Source organism: Camelina sativa, chromosome 5 (genome assembly GCF_030686135.1).
Source record: "Camelina sativa cultivar CO46 ecotype springtype chromosome 5, ASM3068613v1".
In the NCBI taxonomy this organism is placed as follows: domain Eukaryota; kingdom Viridiplantae; phylum Streptophyta; class Magnoliopsida; order Brassicales; family Brassicaceae; genus Camelina; species Camelina sativa.
The window spans coordinates 5108508-5125260 of NC_141884.1; the positions used below are offsets into that span (position 1 = coordinate 5108508).

A 16753-nucleotide genomic window follows, 5' to 3' on the forward strand; every position below is an offset into this window, starting at 1 on the left:
TTTTAGATTTTTGTGTATGTGATATTGGTCGATAAGTATCAATATGAGACTGCTGAGAACAGAGGATTGAACTGCAAAAAAAAGAAAGAGACTGCTGAAAACAGAGGGTTTATATGTTCTTTATCAGATACGGAGGAACAAGTCACTAAACATGTATACTGTATAGCAGCATTGTGAACATGACCTGTTTGAATGAACATGACATGTAACAAGTCATCGCATTAGACATGTATAGCACTGCGACAACAAAGTCATGTTTGAATAATCTTATATTCATTTTCTCTATCAGACACTGCGGAAGACATATGTTAAGATGAATGAAAAACAATAGATAGATTCATAACTTCTAGCGGAATATGTCCCATTCTTCATCATCTAAATCTCTTCTTTTCCTACTGGATCTATTGTTTCTCCTTCGCCGTCTTCTATAGGATGAACCTTCAAGCTCTTCATCATCAGAGTATTCACTACCAAACTGAGTACCCCAGAGTCCCTGTAATTAAAAATCTTTCTTCAATCATCTATTTAACACTACATGAAAATCCCAAGGCATGCCATTACAAGACATATACCTTAGTCAACCTCTGTTTTCTAGAGGCTGCAGCTTCGTGAACCACAACTATGTCTTGTAAGACCTCGATTATGTCCTCGACATCTAATCTGTATGTACTCACCTGCATTATCACATACCGAGTAAGTTAATCATAACATTGTGCTAGTCCAAGATTATATACTTGTGCTTGTATCTCATATAAACCAAGTCGTTTTAGTCAAGAAGGAAAAAAGTTAACCCACCAGGCTTGACGGTATGATGGTTAGCCCGAAGGAATCGAGCTCAAGCGATTCAACTATTCCTGAGTTAATGTTGAATGAGTAACCTCGAACCTAAAATCAATCATATGCTTTTTAGCTAGTTATTGGGAAAGAGACAGATATCATCACTGAATAAGATCTAGAAAGATTATGAACACCTTTCCAACGTTTCGGCCTCCTTGTGTCACTACTCTGTAACCTACCTAAAACAAAAGATGAGAACTCAATCTTAGACTTGCTTAAAGGTGGGGGTAATTCACAAGACAGCAGACTATATATATATATATATATATACCAGTGTTTCAAGTCCAACCATCTTGAATTCAGTATCCAATACAGTCTCGTCGTTTACAAGCACAACATCACCCACCTAGAAAGATCTTAATTTTAAAAACTGAGATGTAAACACATTACCAGAAGAAAACTAGTTTCAACGTAGGCAGAAACCAAACATAGTAGTAGTATACCCTGGTAATGTCTTTGAGCAGGAATCTGTCAGATTCTCCAGATAGCAAACTTGGTTTGATATCAACCACCAAAACCAACCACTGTAACAAAAATATCAGAATGATCCAAGCTCATTGCAATTCCCAAATTTTGGTAAAAAAAGAAGCAGACTTTAAAACTCAGTAGTGATGTAATGGAAACCAAAAGGTAATTACTTTAACAAAAACTTACAGAAGCAGTGTCAACCCAGAGCTGAGAGATAAATCCTAAACTCAGAGCTGACTGAATACTAACAACTTGCTTAGCAACAAGATTCGATCTCGCCGTCGTCTGTTTAAATCCTCTCGACGCAATTGTATTGTTACTCAGATCGTTTCCATCAACTAGTCGAATCAAATCACTCTCTCGTGGTAATTCTGCGGTATCACTTCCCACAGTTTGATCTTCTTCATTAGGTAGTGACGATGAACGCAAACAAGACACGAAATTGGTATCACTCGATTTCTCTACAAAGCTGAATTGCCCGAGAAACGCAGACTTATCCGAACATGAAGCTCCTCTTCTTGACGATGATAAAGTATCAATTTTGAGGACTGAGACGTCGTGACTCCTCCGTCTGAGACTCCATCTACAATTCTCTGAATTGGGTTTCACCACCAGTCGAGCATTGAGGACGGGTAGAGAAAGGTACAAGGAAGAAGAGCAATTGCACATTACCTTGGAGAGAAGTCTTTTGCGATTGAACCTCTCTATGTGGACAAGGGAATATGGTTAGTCTTTGAGTTTATAATAACTCTCTCTCTCTCTCTCTCTCTCTCTCTCTCTCATTAAACAAGTCTAATAAAATTGGTGTTTAGCTGGTAAGACGTCCCCGACTTAAAAAAACAGGACTTTTTTTTTACGTTTAGGCGACCTCTGTTCAACAAAGTTTTGTCCTGTCCCCGTGTTTATTCCCGTTCAGCGCTAAAGGTTTCGACTTTCGATTTGCCTCTCGTCGCAAAGTGAGCTTTGCGATTCACACATTTCTCCAATTCGATTTCTTTCTCTCTCTCTTCCTCGTTTGACATTTAATCTTCTTCTCTACGCGGATTCATTCAGATCTGACTTCGTTTCTTAGACTTTTGCTTAGTTTTTGATGAGATAAAGTTTTGATTTTTTCTTTTTTTTGGGGGTTTCAAATCGATAACTGATACGTTTTGGAAGCTGGTGGATCTCAGGGTAATGGAAGACGAGAAGAAGAAGAAGAGAAACAAGAAGAAGAAGAACAAGCAGCAGACTAATCATAATAACAATAAACCTGTTGACGACGGTGTAACGACGACGACCTTTCCTGATGATAATCATATCGGAGATGGTGACATTGCTCTTATTAGCGGAGGTCCAGATGCCCATGAGTCCCAACCTTCTCACCAGATCAATAATGTCGTCGCAACTGTAAGATCGATTGCAACATTACTACTACATTGAATTAATTCTCTTTGGTTGATGATAGGACATTGTGTTAGACTTTTGATTCATTGACTTTGGTTTACAATGTCAATGCAGTTTGATCTTGTTGATTTTGTTTATGCTACATTGTCTGGTTTGATTGAATGCAATGCTTTTACTATGTGGGTGTTTGCTTATTGGAGTCCATTTGGGTTGTATAGAGATGGTTGACTAAAAATTATGGGATAGTGCAAGTGAGGTGAGCCCTCTCATGGTCTGATACTTTTAAATCTTCTTTTTTTCAAGCAGGCAGATGAATCTGGTGTTGAGGACAAGTCCCACACAAATGAGGTGAGGTTTTTCCCACTGTGTCTTATATGTTAATCCGTTATTTGGTGTATCTACTTGTCATCGTAGATGAGAAAGATAAAAGAAGAGCAGTATTGCATTGTTTGTTGTTTGAAGAAAGAGGAAAATAAAAGTCTTGCATTTCTATCTATAAATTGGCTGATAATAAGAATTTGTTAACAGTAGTATCTATCAGTGTTCACCCGAGTGAAATATCGACGACATTTTGTTTACTTGTTACCATGAAGAATCTGTTGTTTTCTATCTTTTCACTTGGATTCCGAAACTAGTTTGTAATGCTATTGTAGGCGCTGCTGGAAGAAACGATCAAACAGTTACGTGATGAAAATGGCTCCTACCTTCAGAAAGAGGTTATATTCTTTTCGCAAACTTTTCTTTGTTCTCAGTTCATTCTTAAAGGTTAAATAATGAACTGTCATGTCTTAATAGGCTGGCTTTGAAGAAAATGTTAGACGCTTGGAAACTGAGAATGAAACTCACCTACAACGAGAGGTTAGTAGAATAGACTAAAGTCTTTAACATTACTTTTTTTGTTTCCTGCTTCATCTGCAAGCTGAGAAATCAAAATTATATGGTGTTTCACAGGCACTGTTAGAAGAAAGGATTGTGCATTTGAGAGCAGAGAATGAAGCTCACATAAAAAATGAGGTTGGTGAAAGGAAATAACATATAAAACGAGGCTGTATCCATAGCTTTTCTATTTTGCTGCATTATCTACTAGCTGAATGTCAAAATAACATGATGTGTATTACAGGCACTGTTAGAAGAAAGACTTATGCATTTGAAAACAGAGAATGAAGCTCACATACAAAATGAGGTTGGTGAAGAAAATTACATAAAAAATGATGCCGTATCCATAACTTTACTATTTTCTGCACTATCTGCAAGCTGAATGTCAAAATAACATGATGTATTACAGGCAATGTTAGAAGAAAGGCTTGTGCATTTGAAAACAGAGAATGAAGCTCACATACAAAATGAGGTTGGTGAAGAAATTACATAAAAAATGATGCCGTATCCATAGCTTTGCTATTTTCTTCACTGTCTGCAAGCTTAAGGTCAAATAACATGGTGTATTACAGGCAATGCTAGAAGAAAAGCTCTTGCGTTTGAGAACAGAAAACGAAGCTCACATTCAAAATGAGGTTAGTGAAGAAATAGCATAAAACCATATCCTAACTTTGCTATTGTGCTGAAGGTCAAAATTACATGGTGTTTCACAGGCACGGATGGAAGAAAGGCTCTTACATTTGAGAACTGAAAATGAAGCTCACAAACAAAATGAAGTTAGTGAGGAAAATAGCATAAAGCCGTATCCATAGCTATATTATTTTGTAGGATCATATGGAAGGTGAAGGTCAAAATAACGTTGTGTTTATGCAGGAAAAGTTGGAGGAAAGACTTGTGCAGTACAAAAACAAGAATGACATGCTTCTTCGTGAAATGGTGAGACATCTTCAGCACCGGGAACGTTAGTTTTGTACTACAGTTTCTTCTTTGTGTGATCATATGAAAGTTGCTTTTCTGTTCAACTTGGTTTGTTTTATAATTATCTCTCCAGTATGTAAATTAGCACCTACCAGTATTTTGCATAATAGACTAGGAATTGGTCTTAGCTAACGTGAAAGAAAGTCATGTTGTCAGGACATATCAGATTGCTATATATATGTTACATCTGGTATCATATGCAGGAAGATACTGTGTAATTCTGACATTTATATAAATTTGACAGTCTAGTACAGAATCCCAGATGAGACAACTACAAGATGAAAGATCTACCTTCACTCAGAAAGAGGTATGTCTCCACTCATTGGAGATGAAAGTTGCATCTTCTTCTGTTATAATGCATTGCCGTTGCCTAATCTTAGTAAAACAATTTGCATGGTTTTCAATCAGGCGAGTCTAGAAAAGAAAGTTCAACAACTTCAACAACTTCAACATGATGAAGAATCCTCGGTGGCTATGGAGGTAACCCTATCTTACGCTAGAAAAGCTTGGTACTCATTTTAAGTTGAGTCTCTTGAATAAGATGGTCATTTTTGTTACTCATCATACACATTAAATGTTGCAGAAGTCATCCAGAGAAATGATCTCTAGCCTGAACAGTGAAATTGCAAGGCTACAAGCTCAGGTATGTCACATAATTTTGTTTTTCTCATTTCCAAGGATGGTTCACGAAATTGCATCTGAACACGATACTCCAGCCTCCTAAGTGAACGTTTAGTGATTGTACTCGTGTAAAACAGGAAGCGGCTATGCATAATACTGCATAGATTTAGTCTGATATGAAGATTAAAACAAAGTTTGGCAGGTTACGGAGTTGGAAGAATCTAAGAGTAATCTTCTAGAGCAGAATCAGAGTCTTAAGGAACCTGTATCCAATCTTCAAGTCCAGCATGAAAACCATGAGAGTAACGCAAAGGTTAGACTTTGAATACTTTACAATATGCAGGAGACTCAGAAATGGATGAAACGGTTTCTGATGATTGACACAGGGTGCTTCTGAGGAAGAATTAAACTCACAGATTGAAGCAGCGTGTACTCTAGTTGAAAAGCTTATCACTGAAAATGCTGAACTTGTTGAAAAGGTACGGTGCACGGCTATAGATCTACTGAGTTACTTTGGTGTTGAATGATTGAAAATCTCACTGGTTATGATTATTACGTTGTAAGGTGAACGAGTTGTGTATTAAGCTCAACCAATCACAGCATGCTTCTACTTCATCCCCTGAGAGCCTAGCTATTGAAGTAGAGAAGTCTGAATCCTTAGAAGAAATACCCATACACGACGAGTTGATTAGAATTGATAACTCTAGGGACATGGATACTGCATTGGTAGAGAGGAACTTGTCAGAAGGCCCAATTGAAGAAACAGTGCCCGTTTCTCTGAATGCTAATGGGGAAGTAGACGTGGAATCACAGTTTGTAGTAGCCAGAGAAGACGAAGCAAGTGCTGGTGTGCCTCTGGTGGACGCTCCACTCATAGGTGCTCCTTTCAGGCTAGTCTCGTTTGTAGCAAGATACGTGAGTGGTGCAGATTTGGCGGCAAAGAAATAGTTTTTTGTAAAACTCAACAATACATTGAAAGTCAGAGAAGATGCATCGCAATATCTATCTCTCTCCCTCTCTCTTTTTTTTTTATAATCTGAAGGGACCTTACATAGATACAATGAGGATCACTGATTAGCTATTCACAACACTTAACAGTACACAGATGTCTATTGTAATTTTTTGATAGGATAATGACTTGATGATGATGATTTTGATGACTGAGTGTATCATGTTGCTTTGTTTTCCTTCTTTTTCAAAAAAAATCATGGAAGTTTCAAACGCACCAAATTTGTGCGAGTGGAGCCGTTCACTGTTGTTATGGTTTCTCTGCCCTGCACGCACTGCAGTTTATCGAAACCCATGGGTTCCTAGGGAACGGAGCATTTATGTTGACTGCACACGAGATCCTCCTCCGCTTGGCAATGGTGAAGAGCTAATCCGAATAAATCGAATAGAAACGTATGACACTCTCCAGGAGCTTTTCGTTGCATTTCATTCTCATCCTGTTCTGGCGACAATGATTGTGTTTGAGGGATGGTCAAACCCTGATCATGATTTCATATTCTAAGGAACATTGAACAACCCACATGTTAGACCTTCCTTTGCTGGCTACCACAGTGTTATTATAGAGTCCAAACGCAAGTCATGTTGCTTTGTTTTCCTTCTTTTTTTAAAAAAATCATGGAAGTTCAAACGCAAGTCTTGAGCTTCTGAGCAAATGCAAGACTCATGTAAGCAACATCAGAACAATCTATGTCAAATCCTCCGTATATTCTAACACTTTAGTACTAATAGGCATAGCTAGGTGTGAGAAATGTATATGTGTTAGACACATGTGATAATTTTCCCTATATGATTTCTTTGCTGCTTAGTTTTGGTATTTTATAATATATCTTTTAACTTTTTTGTTTGAATTTGAACTCCATATTTCTTTTATAATTAATTAATCTATGTTATTGTTCTGAGAATATATGATACCATCTTATCACTGATATTAACTTTATGTTAGCCACATTTTTTTACATGATTTGTCTTCTAACATCTTAAAGATCACTTTGTTTTTTTGTTCCACAGGCTGAGCTTAAATCCTTCAAGGCATTTGATTGTTCATTTGTCCTGCATTAATGTTGATTATGATATGTTATCTTGAATAATACTTATGCAGCCTCTCTTGGATTTTTTAGCCTTGTGTTTCCATTTGGGTAGGAGATAGAGATAAGTAACATCCAAGGGCTACTAAATACATCTAAAGCCCGACTATAAACTATGCTGAAGCGTTAGAACTACTACTATCTACATAAACCGGAGTCTCAGGTCAAAGATACTGTCTGCTGTGTTTTGGTATACAATAAAATGTTTTGGGTTGAACTCAAGTGTTGACCCAAAAAAACAGACTCTAATCATCATCCAATACAAGCCGATTATCTTAACCGACTCTAATGAATTTTTGTTAAGTAATATTAACATCTAAAGACTGACTAGATTCTGAGCCCACGCTAGGCCCAACTTTATTTAGGGTTATTTATGTATCTGCACTCTCTATGTGTCGTATACTTTTTTTCTTTACCTTAGCCGCAAGAAATCAGAGAAACAAAGAAACACACATTTGGTTGCCCTTTGAAACAATGACGACGACGATGATATCCAATCTTCCAAAGGATTTGATGGAGGATATTATTAATAGGCTTTCCATGAAATCTCTGAAAGCTGTGAGATTAACATGCAAAAGTTGGAACCATATATCCCAAAGTGAGAGCTTTAAGAAGATGCACATTGGTAAATTAACAAGAAACGGGGAGTCAATGATGATCGTGGTGCAGCGTCACAGTATTTATTTAATGAGCGGCGTGGTTGACGTTGATCCATGTATAGATCTCAAAGGTAAGCTTAGTTTCCTTCACAATCAAGTCAACATATCCCGAATTCGCCACTATGAGGGTTTATTGTTATGCTTCTTGAAAGACGTTACTAGGATTGTGGTTTGGAATCCGTATTGGGGCCAAACAAGGTGGATCAACCTCAGATATACTCACCTTCCACAAGGATATTTCAATTATACTCTCGGATACGAGGTTAAGGAATCTTGTCGTAGCCTTAAATTGTTGAGGTTTGTAGATTATTTTCACAGAGAGCCCGAAGAGCAATTTTTTTGGTACGAGATGTACGATTTTGATTCTGGTTTATGGACAACTCTTGACGTTGCTCCACACTGGGGAATATATTGTTCAAGCAGTAGCGTTTCTCTTAAGGGAACAGTTACTGGTGTGCAGCAGAAAGAAGCGCAGAAGGTTTTACGGATCGCATAATCTGTTTTGATTTTACAAAAGAGAGATTTGGACCTGCCTCTGCCATCTTGTGTTAGGGATCGTAAATATGTATACAGTAGAACCTCTATAAATTAATACTCTTTAAGATGTAAAAAATGACACATTTCGATAAATTAATAAGATAATATTTTTTCAGAAATCTTATGTAAAAATATGGTCTCATCAATATCATAAATTAATAATTAAGCTAATATTGATATATATATATATATATATATATCTAAGAAAATCTAGTGAAATATGATTCTATTGTTGGTTCCATATTCTTGAATTTGCATTCTTATTGGAGCTCATCTCTAATCTTTTTCATTGCCGTCTTCTCAAATCGCATCCAAAAATCATGGATAATCCTAAATGCGATAATTGCTTCCTTACATGTATTTGGTTCTAAAATTACCACAATATATTCTTTGACTTCATCATTACCATGAATGATAGTAGCAATTTCTTCTAAACTCTAAACTTCTAACATTTATCATTTATATCTAAACTCTAAACTTAACAATTACGATAGCCAAGATTATAAATTAAGAAAATTCTTTAATATTATGAATGATAACAAAAGTATCTTATTTTATAATATAATTTTTTAAAAATTATGAAAATTAAAAATCTCTTCATAAATTAATAAAATATTAATTTATTGATAAATTAATAATTATTAATTTATCGATAAATTAAGACCTCTATAAATTAATAAAATTTGGTGGTCCCGACCTTATTAATTTATAGAGGTTTTACTGTATGTAAATTTATCTAGTGTTAAAGAAGAGAAGATTGCAGCTTTATTTCACCACCACTATGGTTATGAGTTTGAGATATGGATTACAACTAAGATTGAGGTCGAAACGGGGTCGTGGAGCAAGTTCTTGAGAATTGATACGAGGCTTAGGATAAGTTCTCCAGACTGTTTCTTTATTAACGAGGAGAAGAAAGTCTTCATGTGTGTTGGTAGAAACTATGGCTATGACTCTTATTCTGACGAATGTCCCAAAACATTAATTAAGATCATCGGAGAGGCTGGATACTCAAAAATATTGGATCTCGAAGTACCTGCATACAAAAACCGTTGGCTAATTAGTGTGTGCTCTTATGTTCCAAGTTTGGTCCAGATCAAGAAACTTGCACGAGGCAAAAGGATTAAACAAAGTATTTTAGAAAAGCGTCAATTTGATCAAAACATGTTGAGGCTTGCTGAAATAGAAAAGCTAATGAAGGATCCATATAGACATAGATATAGATAGGAGGAGGCGCAGAAGGAGAAAACGGGATGATGAGAAGCAAAAAAAAAGATTGGTTGCTAAGTTACAGGTAATTTTTTTTGTGTTCTTTTATCTTATATACTTTGTTGGAAGTGAGGCTTATGGTGATTACACTTTGTGATCTGCAGGAGCAGACACTGAAAGGGTTGAGCCATATGGGACTTCTTGCATTTTGATGCCTACTATCTTACTTGCTAAAGAACCATATGATGTTGTTGGTGCTGTTGAGCTTCTCTTTTACTTTCTGCTGTGTTTTGGTATACAATAATATGTTTTTTTTTTTGGGTTGTGAAGGACTGAACTTGTGTGTGACAAAACAGAAGTTGTGTTTTGTTACCAGTAATTTTCATGTATTTGAACAGGCATGACCCAGGCATAAAAAGTTTCATCTATTCATCGTTTTTTCACAATGGAGACCAATTGAAATACTGACACGCTATCTAAGGCTTCATACACAAACTATATTGGTGGATGGTCTGTTTTAAGTGCAAATTAAATGTAATCATTTGAATATTCAGGAGGCTATATTTTCAAATGGTTTTCTTATTGGTTCCATCTGCCAAGTCTTCTTGATTGTGGTTTTTATATGTTTATATGATAAGTGAAGAGAGCGAAGAAGAAGAAAGAGCTCGGTGGTGGCTCTTATATACAGTAAGAGAGAAGTACCACGAAGGAAGATGGACGGCTCAGTATAATCATAAGATTATTATGATTGAGACAAGTGAAAGCTAGAGAAGACGAAGTTTTGTTAATAATAATATTAAGCTATTTATAGATTTTAATCGCCTAAATTGCTAAGAAATGTTTAGGTGATAGGAGTTGGGTTGCCGCCCCTATTTTATCAACAAATTATAAATCACTTAGCATTTTCTAAAATAATAATTTGTTAATAGAAAGAAAAAGAATGTGTTGTGAGTGGGATTCAAATCTATGAAAATTCAAAGAAAGGAGTGGAAGTAAAAAAGATATCCAAAGGAGCGTTAGTGAGAGAGAGATAAGATAATTGGTTGTTGTTGCGCAATGGTGATGTTTCAGTTAAGTAGTTGAAGTATTCTTTTTAAGTTTTTAATGATTAAAGGCAACATCTCTTAACGGAATTTGCCAATTTAGTAGTGTTGACAGACAACTCTAAACTTCATTAGTTGGTATCCTTTACATTTTCCATTAGACTACTAACGTACGTGTCATCCACTTTTCTGTTGACAAAAATTTAATAACAATCTAATCCTTGTCAGCATCCAATCTTGTTTGGTCGGTCCATTTTTTGTTGGTTTGACAAATTTGTATCTATTGGTTTCTTGATAATTAGCAATAACACCCTCCTAATCCTAGCTAAAACTATATTGTAAATTTTGTGTATATATATATTTTTTTTGTCTAATATATTGCATGAGCTCGGAGACTTAACAAATGTAACATGTTGTACCAAAATCAGATGATCGTTAAAACCAAAACTTGGATATGAACGTGGAAATTAGTGAGGACTAAATCTATGCAGTGTTATGCATAGCCGTTTCCTATTTTAGTGAGCTCATCCACCTAGTGTAATAGTGTTATATAGGACTAACTAAAAGATATCATGCGCCACTTAGTAAATGCGAAAGATGTATTATTAGAGAGAGTAGAGGATGTGAATGTGTTTAGAATATAAATAGTGGCGATAGATGTGTGTTAGTGAATATGTTCGGTGCTGGTTTTGACCCCATTTCAAAAATTTAAATAATACTTTTGCTTACCTCATAATTTAAGATAATTGGTCGTAAAAAATGGTGCGACTTAGTGGATGAAACCTCATCCGGAATCTTCTACCGAACCAAAACTCTTTAAATACTAGTCTATAACACGACTACAATACTAAATTGCTAACTAAGCTGATCCACCACCACTCTAGGTATTATTACTCTGATCTTCACTTTTCAAGCATTACTGCAAGCATTAGTCTTCTTGTTTCACCAGTAACAAAGCTCTCTCTTTCTCGATCTCTATCTTTGTGTCTCTCCTCTTGTATTATGTCAATTTCCTTTCTTAACAAATTTTGCTCATTAGTCACTAGTTTTCCCATACACACTTTTACTCATATTTCTACTTATCTTTGCATAAAACCTTCACGGGTGCGTAGATAAAGTAGAAGAATCAAGAGCAATGGATCATACGTGTAGGAGAGAAACGTTGCTTTTCATCTTTCTGACAATATCCTCAGTGGCAACCAGCACAAGTCCATGGCCGATGGACGGAAACTATGGTGCTAGCTATTGCTTAAGCTGGAGACTAGGAGTAGAGACCAACAATGTACGTTTGTGGCGCATTGTTCCTCTGCAATGTCTCCGTTACGTTGAGGTATATATGCTTGCTGGTCAATATGACAGAGACGTCCAGTTAATTGTGGACCAAATCAAGTTTTATCTCAATGAGATAGTCCTTCCTGGTGATGGCATGGACGCATGGATCTTGGATGTTGATGATACTTGCTTGTCAAATGTCTTTTACTATCGGCTTAAGAGATACGGGTACGTACACGCGTCATTCCTAGACCTATGATCCGAAAATTATTGGATACCATATAATATGTTTAAATTGTTAATATGTAGATGTGACCCTTATGATCCAACCGGATTTAGAACATGGTCGATGAAAGGAGAGTGTCCAGCAATACAACCTGTTCTTGAATTGTTTAATACACTAATAGAAACAGGCTTCAAGGTTTTCCTAGTGACCGGAAGAGATGAAGAGACACTTCGTCAGGCTACACAAGAAAATTTGCATAACCAAGGATATACTGGTTATGAAAGGTTGATTATGAGGTAAGAGTGGCTTACTTAATTATTTTAAAGATTTTTTTTTTTGGAAGATCAAGTCACATACAATGTTGGACGAAATATTCTACGTACTTGCAGGACAGCAGATAACAAAAGACAAAGCGCAATAACATACAAAACAAGAATCAGAAAGGAAATGATGGAACAAGGTTACAGGATCTGGGGTAATGTAGGCGACCAATGGAGTGACTTACAAGGAGAATATTCAGGGGATCGTACCTTTAAGATTCCAAATCCTATGTACTTTGTTCCCTAAGACTTTTTTACTTTAACTACTTTTTCTTACTACCAATCAAATTACATGTACAACAACATACAAAAGGGTATGTCTCAACTCAAGTTCTATGGTCTTTATCTACACAGGAGTTCCACAACAATCAGTGTCTGAACAAATCAGACCATAGTTCTAGAAAAGACATTGTGTTAGTTTTGCAATTTCGAACATTTGTAGCAAAGTAATCCTGTTAAAATATAAAATATGATTGTAACTGACAAAAAATATATCAAATAAATATAATATTTGAAAATGAAAAAGAACCAAACTTTTACATCAAAGTCTCGAAAATGAAAAATCAAAAGATAAGAATCAATCCAATAAATGTGTTTTTTTTTTTTTGGTTTATGTTTTTACAATAAGAATTTTCAATCCTCGCCCTTTACCCTCCCAAGCCACCACATCTATTTTCTCCCTATATATAATATATATAATCTCATACCTTCTTTTTTCCTTATTTTTTTTTTTTGCATGAATCTTTTTTAAATCATCTGTAATGAATCTCTGATGTCGTCTCTCATAAAGACGATCAAAGGAAAAAAAAAACAAAATGGAAGAAAAATGGAAAAAGGGCCACACAGGGTCCACTCACCAGAGAGAGACCAGGGAGGCTTAAGACCAGACCACCACCATTGCAGCCACTACTGGAGAAACCAAAATATACACATGTGCGTCTGTGTATGCATGCAGACATGTTCTTTTGGTTGAAGAAACCATTATAAGGCTTTTAAAGGAGCATGTTGTTTCGGGCGAGACAAACAAAACGCTTCTTAGCATCCTGTTTTGGGGCGTTTACCACTTGAATTGAAAGGCGAAACGCTTCCACCTCCACTCGGACCTGGACTCTCTTCCCTCAGGTTGTTCGAGTTTAGCAACGCTAGTTCCCTCAGCTGCTGCCTCTTTATAAAATCTTGCGACTCATCCTTCATTATAACAAACAAACAAACAAAAGATTGTTAAAATTTTGGAATCCAAGTTTTTCTATTATGCTTGCATTTTGATAACAAAGAATAGTCAAAAGACATAACAATGTAAGTGTTTGAAAAGAAGATGGCATATTTTTGGCGTGTGCGAATACACCAATCGCTACTTTGTTTGACTGGTGTTGGTCGTCACAGTAGTGGTCACACATGTACATGTCTGCATAATTGAACACTAACCACAAACTCCAAAGAATGGTACTGAAATATGGACGCTGAGACAAAACAATAGAGGCCCTACAGGTAATAACTAATAGTCTCACTGAGACAAAACAGCTACGGAAAAAACCTAAAATAAAAACGTGTCCTTTCATTTTAATACCCTTCATGGAAGACGAGGACTATTCTCTTAATGCTTTGTACTGATACCAAAAACATATAATACAAGAAATAACTTAAAGTAATGGAAGAGAAAAATGAGTGTTACCACAGGCTTTAGTAACTCTTCTATAATTTCTTGAGCTTGTCGCAGACGTATCTCCACGATACTCGCTGGAAGATCTGCTTCTATTAAGATGTGAAGCTGCTCATTCAGGTGTTCATAGCCCGGTCTTCCCCTTAGTTTATCTTCCTACATTATATCATCAAAAACACGAGTAGAAAACATGTTATTCAATACTCTTATAAACGCCAAAACACCAATTTGGACTCAACTGGTTGGTTAATTTGTGAAAGTGTTTGACAAAGTTCCCAAATGTTTCATGGATCTCACCTTTTCAGGATCCTTGATTGATCCTTTCCCTCTGATGAATACACGGCAACCTGTGGTAGCTTCAACGCGTTTTAAAGAGTTGCCTCTAGGGCCAAGAAGTCGTCCAACAAAATTGAACTGACAAAACAGAGAAAATAAGAATGGGGAGTTGAGAAATATTACCATCTATGATGGTTATGATGGAGCATATGATGAACAACACACATAAATAAGACAACTCACATTAGGATAGTTATCTACAGGAATCTCCAGACGCAATATCCTTTTGACGGTGTATGAACTGGGGCTTCCAGGTGCACCTTGCCAATCCATTGTCATTCCAGGTGTTCCACCACTAAGTCTCTGTAAGAAACTGAGTGTATTAGCTTATCTCACAATGCTTAACAGAAGCAAGCGTAAAAGCATTCTAGTACTCTAGCAAAGGTGAAACTCTAGACTACATTAGAACATGGTTTAAAACAGATCACCAACTAAACAACTGAATAAGTTAGTGTTTTGAAAGAGAGTGGTTGTATTAAAAAAACAGGTAGATGATGATGATACCTCCTGAGAGAGGCCGTTCCAGCCGCCTAACCCGGTGTTAGAGACATTAGACATAAGATTAGAAGAAGCCATGGGGCTGGGACTTCTGTGTCGAAGTCTATCAAAATCACCAAATCCTTGGTTAGACATCATTCCAGATACCCTGAACATCTCTGCAAATCAAGAAACCCTTTTATAATAAGTAGTATGAACAACAACACAAGTCAATTGAGACTCTAAAAGGAGGCTACTACTAAAGTAGGTAATGCCGGATTCAAACAGACAAAAAATTGAAAAATCAGATCAACGAACTTGATCTCACTCTTTTGAACTAATTAAGATTAACTGAATTGAACATTTTGTAAGAAATCAAATGACTTGATCAAGTCTGGTGAAAACAGAAGAAAGAGATAGCTAAAAGGGTATATACACTTTTAGTGGTGTGGGAAAAACAAAAGAAAACTTTAGATCCGAATCAGAATCAAAATTAGTAAAAAAAAAAAGAAGGAACCTTGATTCAAGAGACGGCTACATATGGGTAGGACCTGCATAAAAGGAGTAAGCTTTTGATGTTCGGCGAGAAGCTCCGTCAAGTACTGAGAGCTGTTAGAAACAAAGAAACAGAACACAACACAGATCGGTATTTTTTTTCTTCTTTTCACAATTAAAAAACCAATAAAGAAAAAGAGTGTCTGGAAAACAAAACCTGTCGATCTCAGGAGTGCTTCTAATCTGAGGAGAAGCAGCTCGAGCAGGAGAGAAGTAAGAGGAGTTATTATACAAACCAGACATGAGTTTTGGGTGTGTGTGTGTGTGTGGGTTTGTATCTTCTTCTCTGTACAAGAACCCCCAAAACCAAGCAAAAGGGTTTGTTTTGATGGAAATCGCAGAAAGTAGAGAGAGAAAGAGAAAGCCAGCAGCAGACACCAAATGTGAATTCTGCAGGAAAGACGCCAGACTTTTTTTTTTTTCTTTTTTGGGTTTTTCCTCTATTTTGTTTATAATTATTTAGAAAGAAAAGAAAAAGAAAAACAATTATTTATCTTTTGGGAAAAAAAAGAAAAAAATAAAAATAATGTAATTTTCAACTCACAGACAGAAGAAACTATAGTTGAAAAAAAAAAAAAAAAAAAAAAGACAGAAGAAACTATAAAGAGTTGTGTAATAAAGTGACAGCGTGGATCTCTCTGGTTTTATTACAAAAGGTTGAAATCAACCGTCGCCGTTTGATTCTTTCTGTAATTTTAAATGAGTGATGAAGACTAACAATTGTTATTACTACTACTCGGGGGAGAAACTTTGGGGTGTGTGCGAGACTACGTAGACCGTATCTTTTAACGCCGCTAAAACTGAACACGTGTCACCCATGCCATCGCTCATTACATTAGAGAGCTGTCTTTTTTGCCTTTACATTACGTATTTTATTTTCATTACATTTAATAATTTACAATAAAAGTGTTTTTTTTTTGTAGGGATGGATTGGTTAGGTTTGAGTTTGAGACTTTTTCCATATGTAACGCACAATTAAATTATGGATTTTACCTCTACGTATATGTTTATACTAAAACAAAGTATCATACTAATCCGTAATTTTTAAGTGAAGTAATAAAAAATAAAAAATGGTAGTGCAAACAACTTTGTTGACCATTGTAAATCAGTTAACCGATGTTCATATCTAATCAACTTTTATAGTCTTTATAACCCGTTTTTCAGCTCACCATTTTCTTTCCTTGGTCAATACCTATCATTGAA

General features: G+C 36.0%; 4 protein-coding genes and 1 pseudogene across 16 annotated transcripts; 3 read left to right on the forward strand and 2 right to left on the reverse strand.

Moving 5' to 3' along the window:
* Positions 1-92: 92 nt before the first annotated feature.
* Positions 93-2049, reverse strand: LOC104785593 (uncharacterized). Of its 2 annotated transcripts, none has more exons than XR_015598339.1 (7): positions 1492-2049; positions 1281-1361; positions 1109-1193; positions 972-1016; positions 796-885; positions 573-674; positions 93-493 (listed from the first exon to the last, which is right to left on the reverse strand). XR_015598339.1 is itself a non-coding variant. In XM_010510842.3 (7 exons), exons 1-7 carry the CDS (start codon positions 1972-1974, stop codon positions 347-349), a joined length of 1023 nt encoding a protein of 340 aa, XP_010509144.1. In that variant the 5' UTR covers positions 1975-2049; the 3' UTR covers positions 93-346. The 2 variants fall into 2 exon arrangements, 1 of the variants encoding a protein (XP_010509144.1); XM_010510842.3 differs by having other exon boundaries at positions 1109-1183.
* On the forward strand, positions 2034-6326 carry LOC104785592 (uncharacterized). 12 transcript variants are annotated; one of them, XM_019245711.2, is made up of 17 exons: positions 2034-2261; positions 2478-2694; positions 2998-3039; positions 3345-3407; positions 3487-3549; positions 3643-3705; positions 3812-3874; positions 3977-4039; positions 4140-4202; positions 4281-4343; positions 4441-4503; positions 4790-4852; positions 4954-5025; positions 5129-5188; positions 5369-5479; positions 5553-5645; positions 5731-6326. In XM_019245711.2, exons 2-17 carry the CDS (start codon positions 2482-2484, stop codon positions 6112-6114), a joined length of 1542 nt encoding a protein of 513 aa, XP_019101256.2. In that variant the 5' UTR covers positions 2034-2261; positions 2478-2481; the 3' UTR covers positions 6115-6326. The 12 variants fall into 12 exon arrangements, 6 of the variants coding, with proteins under 6 accessions (XP_019101256.2, XP_087369267.1, XP_010509139.2 ...); XM_087513141.1 differs by having other exon boundaries at positions 2087-2261; positions 2464-2694; XR_015598336.1 differs by having other exon boundaries at positions 2117-2261; positions 2995-3039; positions 5304-5479.
* Positions 6327-7715: 1389 nt separating this feature from the next.
* On the forward strand, positions 7716-8470 carry LOC109132814 (putative F-box protein At5g41510; annotated as a pseudogene).
* Positions 8471-11550: 3080 nt separating this feature from the next.
* LOC104785595 (acid phosphatase 1-like) lies at positions 11551-13047 on the forward strand. The gene is made up of 4 exons (XM_010510845.3): positions 11551-11588; positions 11817-12204; positions 12286-12498; positions 12592-13047. The coding sequence occupies exons 2-4, from the start codon at positions 11840-11842 to the stop codon at positions 12767-12769; spliced, it is 756 nt and encodes a 251-aa protein (XP_010509147.1). The 5' UTR covers positions 11551-11588; positions 11817-11839; the 3' UTR covers positions 12770-13047.
* A 182-nt stretch (positions 13048-13229) lies between these two features.
* LOC104785596 (KH domain-containing protein At2g38610) lies at positions 13230-16167 on the reverse strand. The gene is made up of 7 exons (XM_010510846.3): positions 15708-16167; positions 15513-15604; positions 15023-15174; positions 14702-14821; positions 14480-14596; positions 14195-14338; positions 13230-13710 (listed from the first exon to the last, which is right to left on the reverse strand). The coding sequence occupies exons 1-7, from the start codon at positions 15791-15793 to the stop codon at positions 13558-13560; spliced, it is 864 nt and encodes a 287-aa protein (XP_010509148.1). The 5' UTR covers positions 15794-16167; the 3' UTR covers positions 13230-13557.
* Positions 16168-16753: the final 586 nt, after the last annotated feature.

Bases quoted from the DNA above. Each gene is read 5' to 3' on its own strand.
- LOC104785595 (XM_010510845.3), top strand. From the start codon at position 11,840: ATGGATCATACGTGTAGGAGAGAAACGTTGCTTTTCATCTTTCTGACA. The intron at 12,205-12,285 runs GTACGTACACGC...GTTAATATGTAG, and splicing joins TATCGGCTTAAGAGATACGG to ATGTGACCCTTATGATCCAA. The intron at 12,499-12,591 runs GTAAGAGTGGCT...ACGTACTTGCAG, and splicing joins TATGAAAGGTTGATTATGAG to GACAGCAGATAACAAAAGAC.
- LOC104785596 (XM_010510846.3), bottom strand. From the start codon at position 15,793: ATGTCTGGTTTGTATAATAACTCCTCTTACTTCTCTCCTGCTCGAGCT. The intron at 15,605-15,707 runs GTTTTGTTTTCC...TGTTTCTAACAG, and splicing joins AGCACTCCTGAGATCGACAG to CTCTCAGTACTTGACGGAGC. The intron at 14,339-14,479 runs GTGAGATCCATG...GATATAATGTAG, and splicing joins CAATCAAGGATCCTGAAAAG to GAAGATAAACTAAGGGGAAG.
- LOC104785593 (XM_010510842.3), bottom strand. From the start codon at position 1,974: ATGTGCAATTGCTCTTCTTCCTTGTACCTTTCTCTACCCGTCCTCAAT. The intron at 1,184-1,280 runs GTATACTACTAC...AGATCTTTCTAG, and splicing joins TGCTCAAAGACATTACCAGG to GTGGGTGATGTTGTGCTTGT. The intron at 1,017-1,108 runs GTATATATATAT...CTTTTGTTTTAG, and splicing joins TGGTTGGACTTGAAACACTG to GTAGGTTACAGAGTAGTGAC.
- LOC104785592 (XM_010510837.3), top strand. From the start codon at position 2,482: ATGGAAGACGAGAAGAAGAAGAAGAGAAACAAGAAGAAGAAGAACAAG. The intron at 3,040-3,344 runs GTGAGGTTTTTC...ATGCTATTGTAG, and splicing joins ACAAGTCCCACACAAATGAG to GCGCTGCTGGAAGAAACGAT. The intron at 3,875-3,976 runs GTTGGTGAAGAA...GATGTATTACAG, and splicing joins AAGCTCACATACAAAATGAG to GCAATGTTAGAAGAAAGGCT.